This window comes from Citrus clementina, unplaced genomic scaffold (genome assembly GCF_000493195.1).
Source record: "Citrus clementina cultivar Clemenules unplaced genomic scaffold, Citrus_clementina_v1.0 scaffold_8, whole genome shotgun sequence".
Taxonomy (NCBI): Eukaryota; Viridiplantae; Streptophyta; class Magnoliopsida; order Sapindales; family Rutaceae; genus Citrus; species Citrus x clementina.
This window is the reverse complement of record NW_006262022.1, coordinates 12,956,866-12,973,132: the sequence shown is the minus strand read 5'-3', so window position 1 is coordinate 12,973,132 and position 16,267 is coordinate 12,956,866. Positions and strand designations below refer to the sequence as shown.

The 16,267-nt window shown below is 31.8% G+C and overlaps 1 protein-coding gene across 1 annotated transcript; it reads left to right on the top strand.

The window, feature by feature from the left end:
* Nucleotides 1-5,078: 5,078 nt before the first annotated feature.
* On the top strand, nt 5,079-7,344 carry LOC18034981 (UDP-glycosyltransferase 73C3). The gene has a single exon (XM_006423755.2). The coding sequence runs from the start codon at nt 5,341-5,343 to the stop codon at nt 6,805-6,807; it is 1,467 nt and encodes a 488-aa protein (XP_006423818.1). The 5' UTR covers nt 5,079-5,340; the 3' UTR covers nt 6,808-7,344.
* The last annotated feature ends 8,923 nt before the right edge of the window (nt 7,345-16,267 follow it).

Genomic DNA, 16,267 nt, shown 5'->3' with positions numbered 1-16,267 from the left:
AAACGCGCTGGTCAGAAGAAGAATATGAGCAAAGTGACACGTTACAATTGTAGCAAACTTGGTCATTTCGCTCGTGATTGCACTAAGCCGAAAAGGTACATACTAAATCCAAAAATTTACATAATATGCATGTAAATGGCTCCGTTTATATGACTAAAACTCATCCTTTGTGGATTGTAGATTCAAGAGCAACGGAATACGTAGCCAATGAACGTGGAGCCTAAGTGGAATATCGTCAGAGTATTAAAGGGACTAAGTGGATATATGTGGGGAATAACTCAAGGGTTGAAGCTAAAGGGATTGGCACAATTACAGTTGCAGGGTGGTCAAATGCTTTATCTCCATGATGTGTTATATGCACCAGAGATATGATGAAACTTAGTATCTATCATTGTACTTCTGAACATGGGATATCATGTGATATTCCATGATGTTTGTATGCAATTAGTTCTTAATAAAACTCTAGTCGGAACTGGTTATTTACTTAATAGTTTTATGATTTTGAATGTAATTAATCAAAATTATTTTTCATTGATCACATCTTCTGATTCTGTGGATGTTAATATATGGCATGCCAGACTATGACATATAGAGTAAGACAGAATGCATTGATTATCTAGAGAGGGCTATTTGGGTTCACTCAATAAAATAGAATTGCCTATATGTGAAAGTTGTCTAGCTGAAAAACAACAAGAAAACCATTTGGTAAAGGAACTAGAGTTATAAGTTCTTTGCAAATTATTCATTCTGACATATGTAGTCCAATGAGTATAAGGGCCAGACATGGCGCCTCATACTTTATTACATTAATTGATGATTACTCATGTTTTGGTCATGTCTATTTGATTTCTCACAAATCTGAAGCATTAGATTGCTTTAAAAAAATTTAAAATTAGTTGAAAATCAATTAAAAAAAATGATTTAAGTCTTAAGAACAGACCGTGGACATGAATATCTTTCTGAACAGTTCAAGGAATTGTGTCAAGAGAAAGGTATTGAGAGACAATTAACTATTTATGGGACTCCACAACAAAATGGTATTGCGGTAAAGAGAAAGAGGACATTACTTGAGATGGTTAGGTCTATGATGGCGCAAGTAAATCTCCTAATATCCTACTGGAGAGATGCATTGCTTACTACTGCCTACTGCCTGCATACTTAATCGAGTCCCAAGTCAATTAGTTCCACTTCATATGAGCTATGGATAGGCAGAAAACCTGTTCTAACTCATTTACGACCTTGGGGGTCTGAAGTTTATGTTCACAATCTTTCTCATACACATGGAAAATTGGGTGCAAGAGGAAAAAAAATGTATTTTTATAAGATATCTTGAGCAGTCAAAATGGTATGTATTGATTGATGAACGTGATGATGAAACTATAACTGAACTAGAATCACGATATGTCATATTCTAAGAGAATGAATTTCCTAGCATAACAAATGTTGACAAAGATATTCGTTTATATGAAATGAATTATCCACTGAGTATTGTCAATCGAATTAAGGAAAACCCAGATTTACCTGGGATTTCTTATCTTAGTGGGAGTCAACCATTTTATGGAATGACTTCACAGGATGCCTCAGTTCGAAGGAGTAATCGTATTTCCATCTCACGTCGTCATTTTGAGATTGAAGGGGAGACATTTATGGTTGCTTTACACGATAGCGATGAGCCAAGAACTTTTAATGAGGCTATTGCATCATGTGCTAAAGAATTATGGATAAAAGCAATGAATGAAGAGATGGACTCCATGAAATCAAATCAGGTCTGGGACTTGGTTGATTTACCGCCTAAACAAATAACCATTGGAAATAAATGGGTTCTACGTATAAAACATTAGGCGAATGGCACAATTGAGAGATATAAGGCACACTTAGTAGTGAAAGGATATACCCAACAAGAAGGTATAGACTATGGGGAAACGTTTTCCCGTATAGTAAGGTTTGCCTCAATATGATTGATTCTAGCAATCGTTGCACATATGGATCTTGAATTACATCAATTGGATGTTAAAACAGCATTTCTCAATAGAGAACTGAAGGAAGAAATATACATGGATAAGCCTGAGGGTTAGATATTCCAAAAGTGCAAAGTTTGCAAGCTTAAAAGGTCAATATATAAGTTGAAACAATCCTCCAGCCAATGGTATCTTACGTTTCATGAAGCCATAATTTCTTATAGATTCTTGATGACCGAAGAAGACCATTGTGTATATGTTAAAAGATCATAAGATAACTTTGTTATCTTATCTCTATATGTGGACGATATTTTATTGGCCAGAAACAATCTAGAGTTTGTCAAAATCATTAAAGAATGGTTATCCTCAAATTTTGAAATGAAATATATGAGCGAAGCAGCTTATATTTTAGGAGTTAAAATTCATAGGAATCGTTCAAAAAGACTTTTATCTCTTTCACAAGAGACATAGATTAAGAGAATTCTTAAACGATTCAATATGTCATATTGTAAACCTATGGATACTCCTATTTCAAAAGGAAAAACTCTAAGCCTTGAAATGTGCCCTAAGACTCCTAAAGAACTAAAAGCAATGGCACGAGTTTTGTACTCAAGTATTGTTGGCAGTCTTATGTACGTTATGATGCGTACTAGACCAGACATTTGTTATGTTGTGGGGTTAGTGAGCAGATACCAATCAAATTTGAGACGAAAGCATTGGAATGCAGTCAAGAGGATTATTGCATATCTAAAAGGCACTACCGACTACTCTTTATGCTATCAGGGAGGTGAATTGCGCCTAATTGGCTATACATATGCCGATTGCAGTGCAAGAAGTTGTATGGCTTAAGAGATTTATTGAAGATCTCAAAATAGTTACTGATTCTTCTAGACTAGTAATTATACATTGTGATAGTCAAGCAGCCATATCTTTTACAAAAGATGCCAAATACCACAGTAAGTTAAAACACATAGAGACCAAGTACAATTTTGTGAGAGAAATTGTAGCACAAAGAGAAGTGTTAATACAATACACATCTACACATTTTATAGTAGCAAACCCATTTACCAAAGCCATAACACGAGATGTTTACTTGAAACATACTCAATCATTAGGCTTACATAGATTGTAAAATTGTACTTGATGAGATATTATTTTTTGAATAATGGGCATGTGATAAATTGTTTATATGATTAAATTCTTCTTATCGTTTGTCCATATAAAATTTTTTTACACATATTTAGAGTAAAGTTATGTCATCAGGTTTTGATCGACTTTCTTACACAAGCGATCAGCTCAGTTGCTAGAAAAGCAAGCTGAGATGAGACAACAGAGAGAGAATCAGATACCATGTACATTCTCATGGAGCATTTATAAAACGTGTCGCCTTGACTGGGTTAAGATGAGATTTATATATAATAAATATAAAACCGACCATGATATACCCAATAATCATGGAAACCTGATTAAAGCCAGATGTAAGTCTTTAATTTGGCGCTTTAGATAAGCGATTAAAAGCTTAGGTTAGGCGCTTGAGTAGCGACTGAACTAAGATTTGTATAGTGAAATAATTTAGACATACACTCTTAGAAAAGAGAATTCACTGTAGCACCTATTTCATACAACGTGTGCTTTGATGACTAAATAAAGAAAAATGAGAAAATTTCCCTTATTTCTCATTGTGTAAAGTTTCTTTGAGGTATTATAAACCTCAACAGGTATCCTTCCATAGTATCAACTATATTTTGAGGTGATATATTAGTGTTTGCTACTTTAAATTTGTTTTCTAAAGCTATGATGTTATTCAGTTTATGAAACAAGTCTAGGAAAGCAGTTAATCTAAAACTAAGAAATATGAGTGTAATGGGAAGATTCATTACTTACATCTACCTTATGTTTTTTCATTGGTACTGATTGTATAATCTAGAATTGATACAATTGTGATTACATAGAGTATATATTGTCAAGCATAGCTTTTGATACAAGACTTAGTATACTTGAAATTGATGTAATAATATGAAATCTAGGATATATGATGAACAACTCTTTTGTATAGAACACAATTGAGATTCAAAGCAATATAGCTCCTGCTTATTGTTCATGGGTCACACGTTGCATTTGCTAGTATGATAATTGAGTTTTGAGGGTTGAACAAATAGTTCTCGTTGCACCATAAACATCTCATCATGTGTGAGTGGGAGATGTTGGAAATATATATGTAAATATATATTCATATATAGGGTTCTATCACTTTGGGGTCACTCACGAGAGATACATGAAAAAGAGCAAGTGATCATTTTGAATTAGAACTCTATAATATCTTACAATATTTTATTAAAAGATATTAAGTGATCATTAAGAAGATGATCACTCCAACAATTGTTTAAGTTTATTTAGTGATCATTGAGAAGATTGATCACTACTCATGGAATGCTATAAATAGAGGGCAAATCTATAAAGAAAAAAAGTTAAGCAAAGTAAAGTAAAGAATAAGTAAAAGTGTAATTTAGAGAAAATTCAAGTCAAGAGAAGCTTAGAGGGTTCTTGCAACGTGAATTGAGAGGATTTTCCAACTTTGTGATCATTCTCCGACCATAAATCAGCAGCACAATCTTAGTTTATCAGTTTTCCACATATAATCTGAATATGTGTTTAAATTTAGATTTACAAGTTTTTGTATTGATTCTGACTCAAAAATCAACAGGTTTTGTTTTGGTTTTCGCTCTTCTTCTTTTTTTCTTTTCCTTCACAACGCAATCACAATAACATGTGATTTGTCTGAGTTTGGATATATTCATGTTGTCAAGCGAACTACTGATTTAGTGCAAAGCAGAGGTCTTTATATTGAATAATTTTTAAAAAAAATAATTCAGCCACGCATCAATCACTTTTGAAAACGACATATCAAAGGCAATTTTTCTTGAGGTGAATGAACATAGCAGGGTTTGAAAATTGAGAATCAAATTTAATATATACACACAGATACAGATATAGATATATTTTAATAATGTCATGCAAGCACGTCAAGAACGCCTATCCACAAAATGGCAGAAATTAAAAAACATGGAATCTAAGGTCGAAAAAGACAACAATTGAACAGAATTAATTATTACAGGTTAATAAAAAGAACGCATTTATTATATTCGCAGAGTTTCAAGACTAGTTGGCTGAATCACGGTAACTAAATATACAATTGAGAGTGTGAAGAAACAAACAAAGGATCAATGATAAATTAATCAATTTGTTATAATAGCATTATCCGCACCTCACAGCCAAATTGAATAAGCCAATAGGCTTACGCAGACTCTGACATCAGCAATATCCCATTCCTTTGTTTAAATGATAGCTGGGTATCCCCGAAATCATCTATCCAGATTGAGCCATGGCATCCGAAGCCAGCCAGGTTCACTTTCTCTTGCTTCCTTACTTGGCTCCAGGCCACTTGATTCCCATGTTTGACATTGCTAGATTGCTTGCACAGCATGGAGCTATTGTTACTATTGTCACCACCCCAGTTAATGCGGCAAGGTTCAAAACAGTGATTGCTCGTGCAATAAAATCCGGCCTACAAATCCGACTAATTGAGATCCAGTTTCCTTGGCAAGAAGCAGGAATACCTGAAGGTTGTGAGAATTGTGACTTGCTTCCTACAACAGACTTTGCAAGGTTCATGAAGTCGCTTCACATGCTTCAACAGCCTTTTGAAAATTTGTTCAAAGAGAAAACTCTTAAGCCCTGCTGCATAATCTCTGACATGTGTTTTCCTTGGACGGTGGATACAGCTGCCAAGTTCAATGTTCCAAGGATTATTTTCCATGGATTTTCTTGCTTCTGTCTCTTCTGTCATCACCTCTTGGGTGTTTCAAAGGTTCACGAGAATGTTACTTCTGATTCAGAGTACTTTAATATACCTGGATTGCCTGATCACATTCAATTTACTAAAGTTCAATTACTAATATCCAAGCGGGATGATGACCGTAAAGAGCTTCGAGAGCAAATTTTGGCGGCCGATAAGAAAACATACGGCGCGATTATAAATACCTTCGAAGAGCTAGAGTCGCCATTTATTGAAAACTACAAAAAAGCCAAACAAGGAAAAGTTTGGTGCATCGGCCCTGCTTCGCTGTGCAACAAAGAGCCCATAGACAAGGCAGAGAGAGGTAAAACAGCATCAATTGATGTTCCTGAATGCTTAACATGGCTTGATTCACAGCAGCCAAGCTCAGTAGTCTATGTTTGTCTTGGAAGCATCTGTAACTTGCCATCTTCACAACTTATAGAGCTCGGTTTAGGCCTTGAAGCATCTAACAAACCGTTTGTTTGGGTTATCAGGGGAGTGAGTAAATTAGAAGCATTAGAGAAGTGGCTTGTACAAGAAAATTTTGAAGAAAGGATTAAAGGAAGAGGCCTTTTGATTCGGGGTTGGGCACCACAAGTATTGATATTATCACACCCTGCAGTCGGAGGGTTCTTAACGCATTGCGGCTGGAATTCATCTCTGGAAGGGATATCAGCTGGGGTTCAAATGCTTACATGGCCACTCTTTGCAGACCAATTTTGCAATGAGAAGTTGATTGTGAATGTTTTAAGGATTGGTGTGAGTGTTGGAGTGGAAGTTCCAATGAATTTTGGAGAAGAAGAGAAGATTGGAGTATTGGTGAATAAGGAAAATGTCAAAACGGCTATAAACATACTGATGGATGATGGAGAAGAAAGAAATGCGAGAAGAAGTGCCAGAGAGTTTGGAGAGTTGGCTAAAAGAGCTATAGATGAAGGTGGATCTTCCTATAACAACGTCGAATTATTTATGCAAGATATCATGCAACAGCCAAGCTCAGAAGTGATTTAAATATTGTTCTTTCTCAGAACTTCTGTTTTTTCAAATTTGTATTCGCTAATATTGTTTTATATGGAAATTATTGCTTTCAATAGTTGTATATTACCAAGATGAGTTTACAGTAATGTTAAATCTTCAATAACATTTATAACAGAACAGTTAATAATTTGATATAATATGAATATTATATTGGTCCGATTTTGGTTAAGCCCACGACACTATGAGAGCTTCCCTTCCTACAGGTGTTTTCCGGCGATAGTGGAGGCTGAGTTGTCTTGAAACAATTTTTTGGGGGACAGTGACGGTTGCGATGAACTAAAATTAAAGAGAACGGCCGTTGGAGGCAACACCAGTAGTTGCCGACAACGGCACTCCGACAATCAAATCAGTTGGGGGTTGAAAGAAATTTTGGATTTCAGATAAATCCTAAAATAGAGAAAATTTAATTGTTTGTATGAGTGAGAGAACTTACTTCTTTTGTGAGGCTGACGTCCTTATAAGGTGTAGTGCCCCTGAGGGCATATTTGTGTATTTTTTGAACACATGGCGGACTGGTATTGATTGTTCCATTCTCAAGTGGGAATTTAAGAGTAATTTACCTTTCTTGTTGAGGCCTTTAGGTTTTTTAGACTGGACAACTGCCCTTTGAGGGATTGTCCTTTCTAGCAATGTGTCCCCAATCGTAATTGACTCATTTTAAATGAACCAATTAAATTGAGTGACATTTGATTTCACTGGAGATGAGGTAGGTAACTATGTCGGTAGTCCCCCCTTCCTTATATTTGACTTTGTTAGCCTGTAGTGAGATATTTTAGAGGCGTCCCTGGTAAGGACCGTGTTGTGATAATGTGTCTTGGCACTATTGGGGAAGTTGTCGCTATTTTGGTACCTTATATTTGACTTTGTTAGCCTGTAGTGAGATATTTTAGAGGCGTCCCTGGTAAGGACCGTGTTGTGATAATGTGTCTTGGCACTATTGGGGAAGTTGTCGCTATTTTGGTAGTCTCAAGCTACCATGTGGCATGTTTGATACATTGGTTAAAAATAGTTCTGTAATGGAAATATTTGAATCACAATTCTCATACAACATATAAAATTACTATAATTTAGAAATCGTACTATTGCTTTTTCATATAAGTAATTTAGGCTCTCAAGTCACGATCCGTCACCATTAATCTTATTAGATCACGATATTCACCAGCGATCTTCTAGATTATTATTGAAGTTTAATCTACATTTAACATGTGGGTAACTTTACCATTACTAAAAGTAACTGGTAGTAGAAAAATCATTCTCTCAAAGCTAGAAAGAAAAATTATTTCATATGTTTTGTTTATTGTGGGTCCTCTATTCTTTTGTGAAAGAACAAGTCTTTTTATATCTACTTTTGGTGGAAACCAAAGACTCTATATTTATCTATTTTTTAATTTTATTAAATCGAAAATATTTGATATAAATTAAAACATAAGATAAAAACCAAAGGCTGCATTACACTAAGTTCTTGTTATAGGGGCCCACCTTGTAAAATAACACAATACTCCTTAGGCACAAACATATTAAATGGAGTCTCCCAACAAATAGTATGTTTAGGCTTTTAACTCAAATACCTAGTTATCTCGCTTATCTATCTAGTAATGATACAATTAATTAAATGAGCTAACTCGGGGATCATATAGGTACATACAGTAATGGCTCTAATAATTAGGCATGTAATTAAATTGGCTCAATTATTTAATTCCAAATCTACTTCACTAAAATATTGAAATTGACCTCCATAATTGTATGTTATCTAGAATAGTGTTCTCAAATAATAATTTGATTCATACTATATTGATTTTTTTTTCTGAACAATCTTTTGTACCACATTGTTAATTAAATTAGTATCTCAATAGTCCAATCAATTTAATTACATCTTATTCCTTGACGCCTACTGGTTTCCCTTAATGTTATTTTCAATGTACTAATTATGTTGACATACTCTGACCAAAGAATTATATGATAAAGTGTTGAAAACTCATCAAGTGATGTTTTGTACAAACTCTATATTGTTAATCTATAATTTCACTGCTCATAATCACTTCCACTAAGATATCGAGTAATGTTGATGACAAATGTGTGTCACACCCATTAGTAACTCAAATGAAATGACTATCAGAAACATTAAACTATAATTAACTCAAGATTTAGATTGTAATAAAATCAATGTCTATGAGATTTAATAAGTTTGACAGTCATTTCAGGGTTAATTAAATCTCATATATGATCCAGTTTAATGTAGTCAAACTAATTCAGTAAATTCATACATGATTAAGACAAATCATTCAATGAATTTACTACAGTTTAAATATAAATAGATCGCTAAACTCTGTTTATTAACTAAAAACTCAATTTATTTAATTATAAAATAACTCATATTTATGTCTTTTATGAATCAATATGATGATTGTATAAATACAAATAATATGATTAAATATACTTTATTCAAAATATTTATACAATGAAGATGTTTGAAAAATATCTCAAATATTTTATTAATTAGAAAATATATTTTATATATAAATAAATTAATATGCTTTAAAGAGCACATAATCCCAACATGATATGTTGTAAGAACCATTTTCTATACTTCTCTGGTGATTTGAGTGGCTGAAGCTAATTTTCTAAGATCTTTCCATTTTGGCCTTCCCTTCCACTCCATCCTTTCAAGGACTTAGAAGTCATGAGCAATATCCCCTCATGCGTCATGCCCCAAATACTCTTTGTTCAAATTTTATTACCCATTTTTCTGTAATTCTCTAGCGATTTGGGTGGTTGAAACTAATTTTCTAGGACCTTTCCACTTTGCCCTCCCCTCTTCTACTCCTTCATCCTTTCGAGGGCTTAAAAGTCATGTGCGATAACCCCTCATGCGTCATGTCCCAAGTACTCCTCATTCAAATTTTATTACCTGTATATATTTATATATAAGAGATAAAATTCTTTTGGAGTTGTGGATTACCTCATGAGCTTGAGTTTTAAACATTGTTCACAGTTGAGCATACAATGGTTAAATTATTTAACTTAATTTGTGGAATGCATTTTTATTGTTCTCACATCTATCATGAAAGAAATTCAGTAGCTCACTAATATGGATCCAGTGGTTAACAATTAAGAACGTTGGGATGATCCTCCTATTTCTGCTTGAAAGAGTCTTTTTGAATATTAAATGATGTCTTCCCAAATATGAGTTCAAGCGACAGATTTTGTAATTTTTCTTCTTTTTCATTTAATAAAATATCCATGTCATTGATTTTTTTAATATTAATTATTTGGCACAGCAACTGATAATAAAAGTAACTAGAAAAGGACAAATGCCACGGATCTTTAAGGATAGCAAAATTCATCATGGATTTGGGGTTCATGGAACCCCACCCCAAATGGGGTAAATTTTAAATAATTTATGAGGAATGAGAAAACAATAATCTTCAATTTCTTAATAGAGTATGGTTTGATTTTGTATTCTCCACCACACGACCACTCAAATCCCCATTATATACAAATGTTTTTTTAATTTTTATTTTATCAATTATAATATTAGTTAATAATTTTTTTTTAATTTTAACCTAATATAAATGGGATATAAATAAAAGAAAACCCTCCAATATAATTCTTATGCAACGGTAAAATATTATTATATTTTCTTTTCTCTCTTAAAGTGCTTCTCTCTTTAATCATTTTTCAGTTTTCATATCATTTTTAAGATATTGCTTCAAAATTTTTAGAGGTTTTTTAAAATAATTTAAATACTTTATAATATGGTAATAATTTTTAATTAAGTCTTTAATTTTAAATTTACTAAAATCATGTATCTAAATCTATTATAAAACAAGTAAATGGGGAATAGGGCGGGGATGGAAAAATCATTTCTCACGTGTGGATACCCCAACCCCACCCCACTAAATTTATGGAAATGGAATAAGTCTCCCTACCCTCACCTCACTCCATTGTCATCCCTACAGATCTTGTGATCCCTCTTTTTTATTTAATAAAATTTTTATATCACTGATTTTTTTTCTTTTTTTATTATTCATTATTTCGTACAGCAGCTATAATAAAAGCGAATGAAAAAGGATAAACGCCCCAGATGTGGTCATCTCTTCCGTTTTTATTTTATAAAATTTCCATTTCACTGATTTTTCTTTTTTATTAATAATTATTTCGCACAACAACGTGATAAAAACAAATGGAAAAGGACAAATGCCTTGTAATTATTTTCTTTTTATTCTTTATAGTTTATACAAAAGTAGGGAAGTCAAGTCCAAATCGAACTTTTATTTCTATGACTTAAACTCAAGTGACTAGTTAAATAAAGTTACTTGATACTACTCGGCCAAACGCTCTTGAGACTCCTTATAATTCCTTCTTTTCTCTTTTATTTAATAAAATTTCTATATCATTCATTTTTCTTTTTTGTTATCTACATATATTTTTTGTAATGTACATATAATTATTATTATGTGAAAGTAAATTTATTAAGACGAGATTTATAAAAATATAATGTATTACATTGTGGAGTTTATTTTTATTTATAAGTTATGACAAGCTAATTGGGACTATTATTTTTTTATGACTATATGGAAGTTATTCTTATATAGAGTTTCACTTTATTGTAATCAATATCCAATAAGCTTTATACTTGATTATATAAAATATGATAAGTTCATAATAAAATAAAAGTAATAAGTGGTTGTAGTAATATGATGTTTTAGGCTATGATTTATAAAATAAGGTTTATGAAAAAATAAGGCATAATTATCTTTTTGTTGAAATAATCATGTTAAAATAATAACTTTAAGAATGTGTGGTGGCTTATTTTATAATGTACTTTCAACCGCTACTAAATGTTGCTGTCAAAAATTAAGAAACTTATTAAATAATTGTATTTTAAAAATTTTACTAAATATCTTTTTTATTAAATTTTATGAAATAATATATGTTTTCTGTTTCAACCACAAACCCAACTGTTGGAGATGTTTATTTAGACCTGAAGATTTATAAATAAATAAATAAAAGATTGGTTTTCTCTCCTCGAACCTGTCTATGGGTGGGAGTTTTGGCGCGAGATCAGTTCTGATCAAATCTAATCTTATCTATTTGTTTATGGGATTCAATCAAGTAACTTGCCTCCATTTCAAATACTTTATAACTTTTCTCCTAAATTAGACTTCCGTCACATGATTGTTTAACAATTTGGTGATGATTGGTGAATGAAGTCGTTGGAGCAGGAGCGGAGTTAGCTGAGGCCTTGGCTTTGAATTTCTTCTTAAACACGTATATACTTATAGTAATGGCCATTTTGAATGTATTTGTATAGAAGCCGATTATACAGGCCCCTGAAATCTTGTTTATTAAGCTTAATTTTTGTTTGAAAAGTTCTACTTTATCCAAACCCACATTATATTTTGTAAATAGACATAGGCCCCGATTAGGATTGAGGTTGAAACTTAATAAACTGCTTATTTCATATTTTTTAATAAAAATAGTGTTTGGTAAATTTTTTAAAAGCAACTTATTTCATAATTTTCTCCATTTCATCAGCCGCTTTTAAAAGCAGGTACAGAATTGCTTTTCACAAGCAGCTTATTCAATAAGCTACTATGTCTTTTTAAAATGTCTATTATAACCCTAGTATTTTAATAAAAAGACAATTATATCTTACTTATTCATAAACCCTAATATATAAATCATTAGATATTCCCGTCACAATTTAGTTACCGCCACAATTTAGTATCACAATATTAATGGCTCTGGATCCTAAGAAATAGAAAATTTGAGGAATTTTATTGCAAAAATTTTATTGTGAATGTAATACATATTACTTTTTATTTTATTTAGATTATGTAAAAGTATAAATTTTTATCATGTTTTATGGAACAGATTATGAAGCTCTTCAGATTTTGCTTAATTGAGTTTTTTTACTATAATTTTACATATTTAAGAAAAAAAAATATGTCTAAACAATTTATTAAACATAAAATAAAAAGCAATTACAATGTATGTCTATTTTGGTCATTATGTAATACAACACTTGCGTAATAAAATTTACCAAACGCATGTACTCTACTTTTCAAACTCATAGCAACCGTAACAGTACAATTTATCAAACACCAAGCTACTTTTTTAATCAACAGCTTATTTGATTTGCACAGCACAAGCAGCTTATTTCATCAACCTCCGCAATCTCAAACTGGCCCATAATGTCTACTAAATTTTCAATATTGTTCTACCAAACCTTTCTGTTTTTGGCTTTTTATAAACAACCAGTGAGTTTAAAAATAAAAAAAAAAGTGTATGTGTGTGTGTATATATATATATATATATTCTTAATTTCTTCAATTTCTTTCTCTTCCCACAACCAGGACCAAGAACTAAAAGTCTTAAAAACAAAAAAAATATATAGGATTTTTTATGTTCGTAATAATTTTTCATTTCCTCTAACAATAAAAATTTGTTGACAAATCATTTTTTATGAATATCATACTAAGTCCCCTTAAGGAAATGATCATGCACACCATCAAGTTTCCAAAAAGTAGTACCAAAATATTTTTCTTTTAATTATAATACATTTTGAATATATTATATAAAAAATTTACTTTAAATTTTCTAATAAATACAAATGTAATATATAGTCTATCTAATTTAATGAAAAAAAATATAATATAAATAATATAATTTGTCTAATAGACTAATAATATTAAAATATTTTTAAGATTCGAATATTTTCAAAGTGCAAATTAGTTAGAGAATAAAATGGATATATTGGAGAAATTTCTACTAAAATTCGTAGTAAAATATTTTATCTAACTTTGTAAAACTCACCACTAAGAAAGTGTGGGATGTTTCATTCTCTCTTTTTATAGTATTATCTATTACCTTTTCTTTTTGTGATTTAAATTAGATTTTTATGATTTGTTTCACATTATAGGTTTTGTTTTCTTTGTCCTTTTCTGTTTTTATATTTAAATCGAACATAATCACAAGGCAGAGGATATGGTGGAGTTGCTCTACTGTAGAGCACTGTCTTCTAAACACAGGATCAAAGTAATAAATAGTAAAAAAAATAAGTTATTGATATGATTGTATGGTTATTAGTAGTGCTTTACAGTAGAGCTAACTCCACCACAACCAGATCTAATGTTGTAAAAAAAATTAATATACTCGCAAGCACACGAATGTAGAGATAGAACAGTGGTAACAAGGTCGAACCCACAAGGATTGATATAAATTGAAAAGTCTAATTTAAATCTAAAATTAATATTAATCCTAACCTAGTTGAGCAATTTAAATTTTAAGAGAAATTAAACTAATTAAACTAAGAAAACAATTAAAGCAAATGAGAATTCAATAAGGTAAAAATTACCAAGGTTTCATAATCCACCACTATTCAACTAGTAATTATCTAATTATTAATTAATCTCCAATTTTAGAGTGACAACTCGAAATCAATCTATGTCATCTCATAGATATAACAATTAAGCCCAAATAAAATTAATCTTGTGTAGGTTCTTTTTCTACTTAATAGTATAATATCTAAACATCCCATGTAAACATATTGAATAACAAAGAGTCAAAGTTTTCCTAAGCACTATGTGTAAACAATTTAATAAAAACCCAAAATCAAAGATAATCATATATAAACTTTATAGATCCAAGTATAGATTTAGTCAAATATTAATCCTAACAATCAATAATGCATGACAGAATTGGTGAAAAGAATTTAATAACATTTAACTAATCATGTGAAACACGAACCATAAACATTAAAGCACATATGTAGGGAATTAATTAAATAAAAAGATAATTATTTCATTGAATAAGGTTTCATATTATTTCATTGAATAATATTTCATCATTAACCTCAGTATAAGAAAATTAGCTAGACATTCTTGAATAGGAAGCAACAAATAAAATAAAACCAGCCATGGGAATATTGAACTGCTGCTGCCGCTATTTTCTTTTCTTCTCTGCCTTGCGTCTGCTCTCTTTTTTCTCCTCTAGCCGCCTCCCTCTCAAAAGCCAAAGTTAGCTTTTATAGTATTCAAAATGGGCCCGACCTTTTCAATTCTAAAGCCAAAAGGCTTGGCCTTTAATTTGTTTTGCTCTCACACGTGACCACCACTTAGAATTACATTAGGATTCCTTTTTTCAATGCCATGCACATGTTAACAATAATGGCAATTGCTTCTTGTTATGGAATCTCATCTTGTTTGCTGTACAAAAAGCAAAACAAAAGATAAAGCAGAGGATTGCAGCAGCTGCAGCATACGGTTAAAGGTTAATGACATGGTTGTCCAGGTGGCTCCAGGTGGTTATGTAATTACCAGCACACGTGAAGATTCGTTTTGATTAGTTAGTGTTAACAATGCATTTGAGTTGTTATCTTCAGCTTTGTATATAAACAATAATGTAATCATTTTTTGTATTGATTTAGAATGAATAAAATGATATTCTAGAATCCTTTGAACTTCAGTTTATTCTCTCAACTTTCTTTCACTTTCTCATTAACCAAACAGTCGTTAAAACAATTTTAACTTGGTATCAGAGCTATGTTTAATTTAGAAAACAAAGATTGAAACCAGGAAAGTTCTAAACATGCTGATGATAAGGCCTTGTAATCACTTTCAGTACTGGACTTAGCCACAACCCCTTGCTTTTTAGATGACCAAGAAATTAGATTGTTGCCGAGATAAATGCAATATGCTCCAATGGATTTTCTATCATCAACACCCTGCCTCATCTTCTAATACAGTTCATAATGCCGCCATTAATTCAAGCACAGTTACCTACTTCAGTGCTTTGGTGTGATAATCAAAGTGCAGGGGCACTAGCTAGAAATCTTGTTTTTCACTCTAAGTCCAAGCACATTGAGTTAGATGTGCATTACATTAGAGATAAGGTTCTCAACAAGGAATTAGAAGTTAGATATATTCCTACTGAAGAGCAAGTGGCTGACATTCTCACCAAACCTTTATCTTTATCTCAGTTCAGCAGACCATTGAGCTTGAGGGGGGATGTTAAGGAAGCTCATCTTGTTTGCTGTACAATAAGCAAAACAAAAGATAAAGCAGAGGATTGCAGCAGCTACAGCATACGGTTAAAGGTTGATGACATGGTTGTCCAGGTGGCACCAGGTGGTTATGTAATTACCAGCACACGTGAAGATTCGTTTTGACTAGTTAGTGTTAACAATGCATTTGAGCTGTTATCTTCAACTTTGTATATAAACAATAATGTAATCATTTTTTATATTGATTTAGAATGAATAAAATGATATTCTAGAATCCTTTGAACTTCCGTTTATTCTCTCAACTTTCTTTCACTTTCTCATTAACCAAACAGTCGTTAAAACAATTTTAACTCTTCTCACGTGATGCATCTCTTATTAAATCTCAATAAATTAATTCTTTTTATTTATTGTCCTTCAATTGATTCT

Excerpts from the sequence above, each read along its gene's own strand:
- LOC18034981 (XM_006423755.2), top strand. The coding sequence starts at position 5,341 with ATGGCATCCGAAGCCAGCCAGGTTCACTTTCTCTTGCTTCCTTACTTG.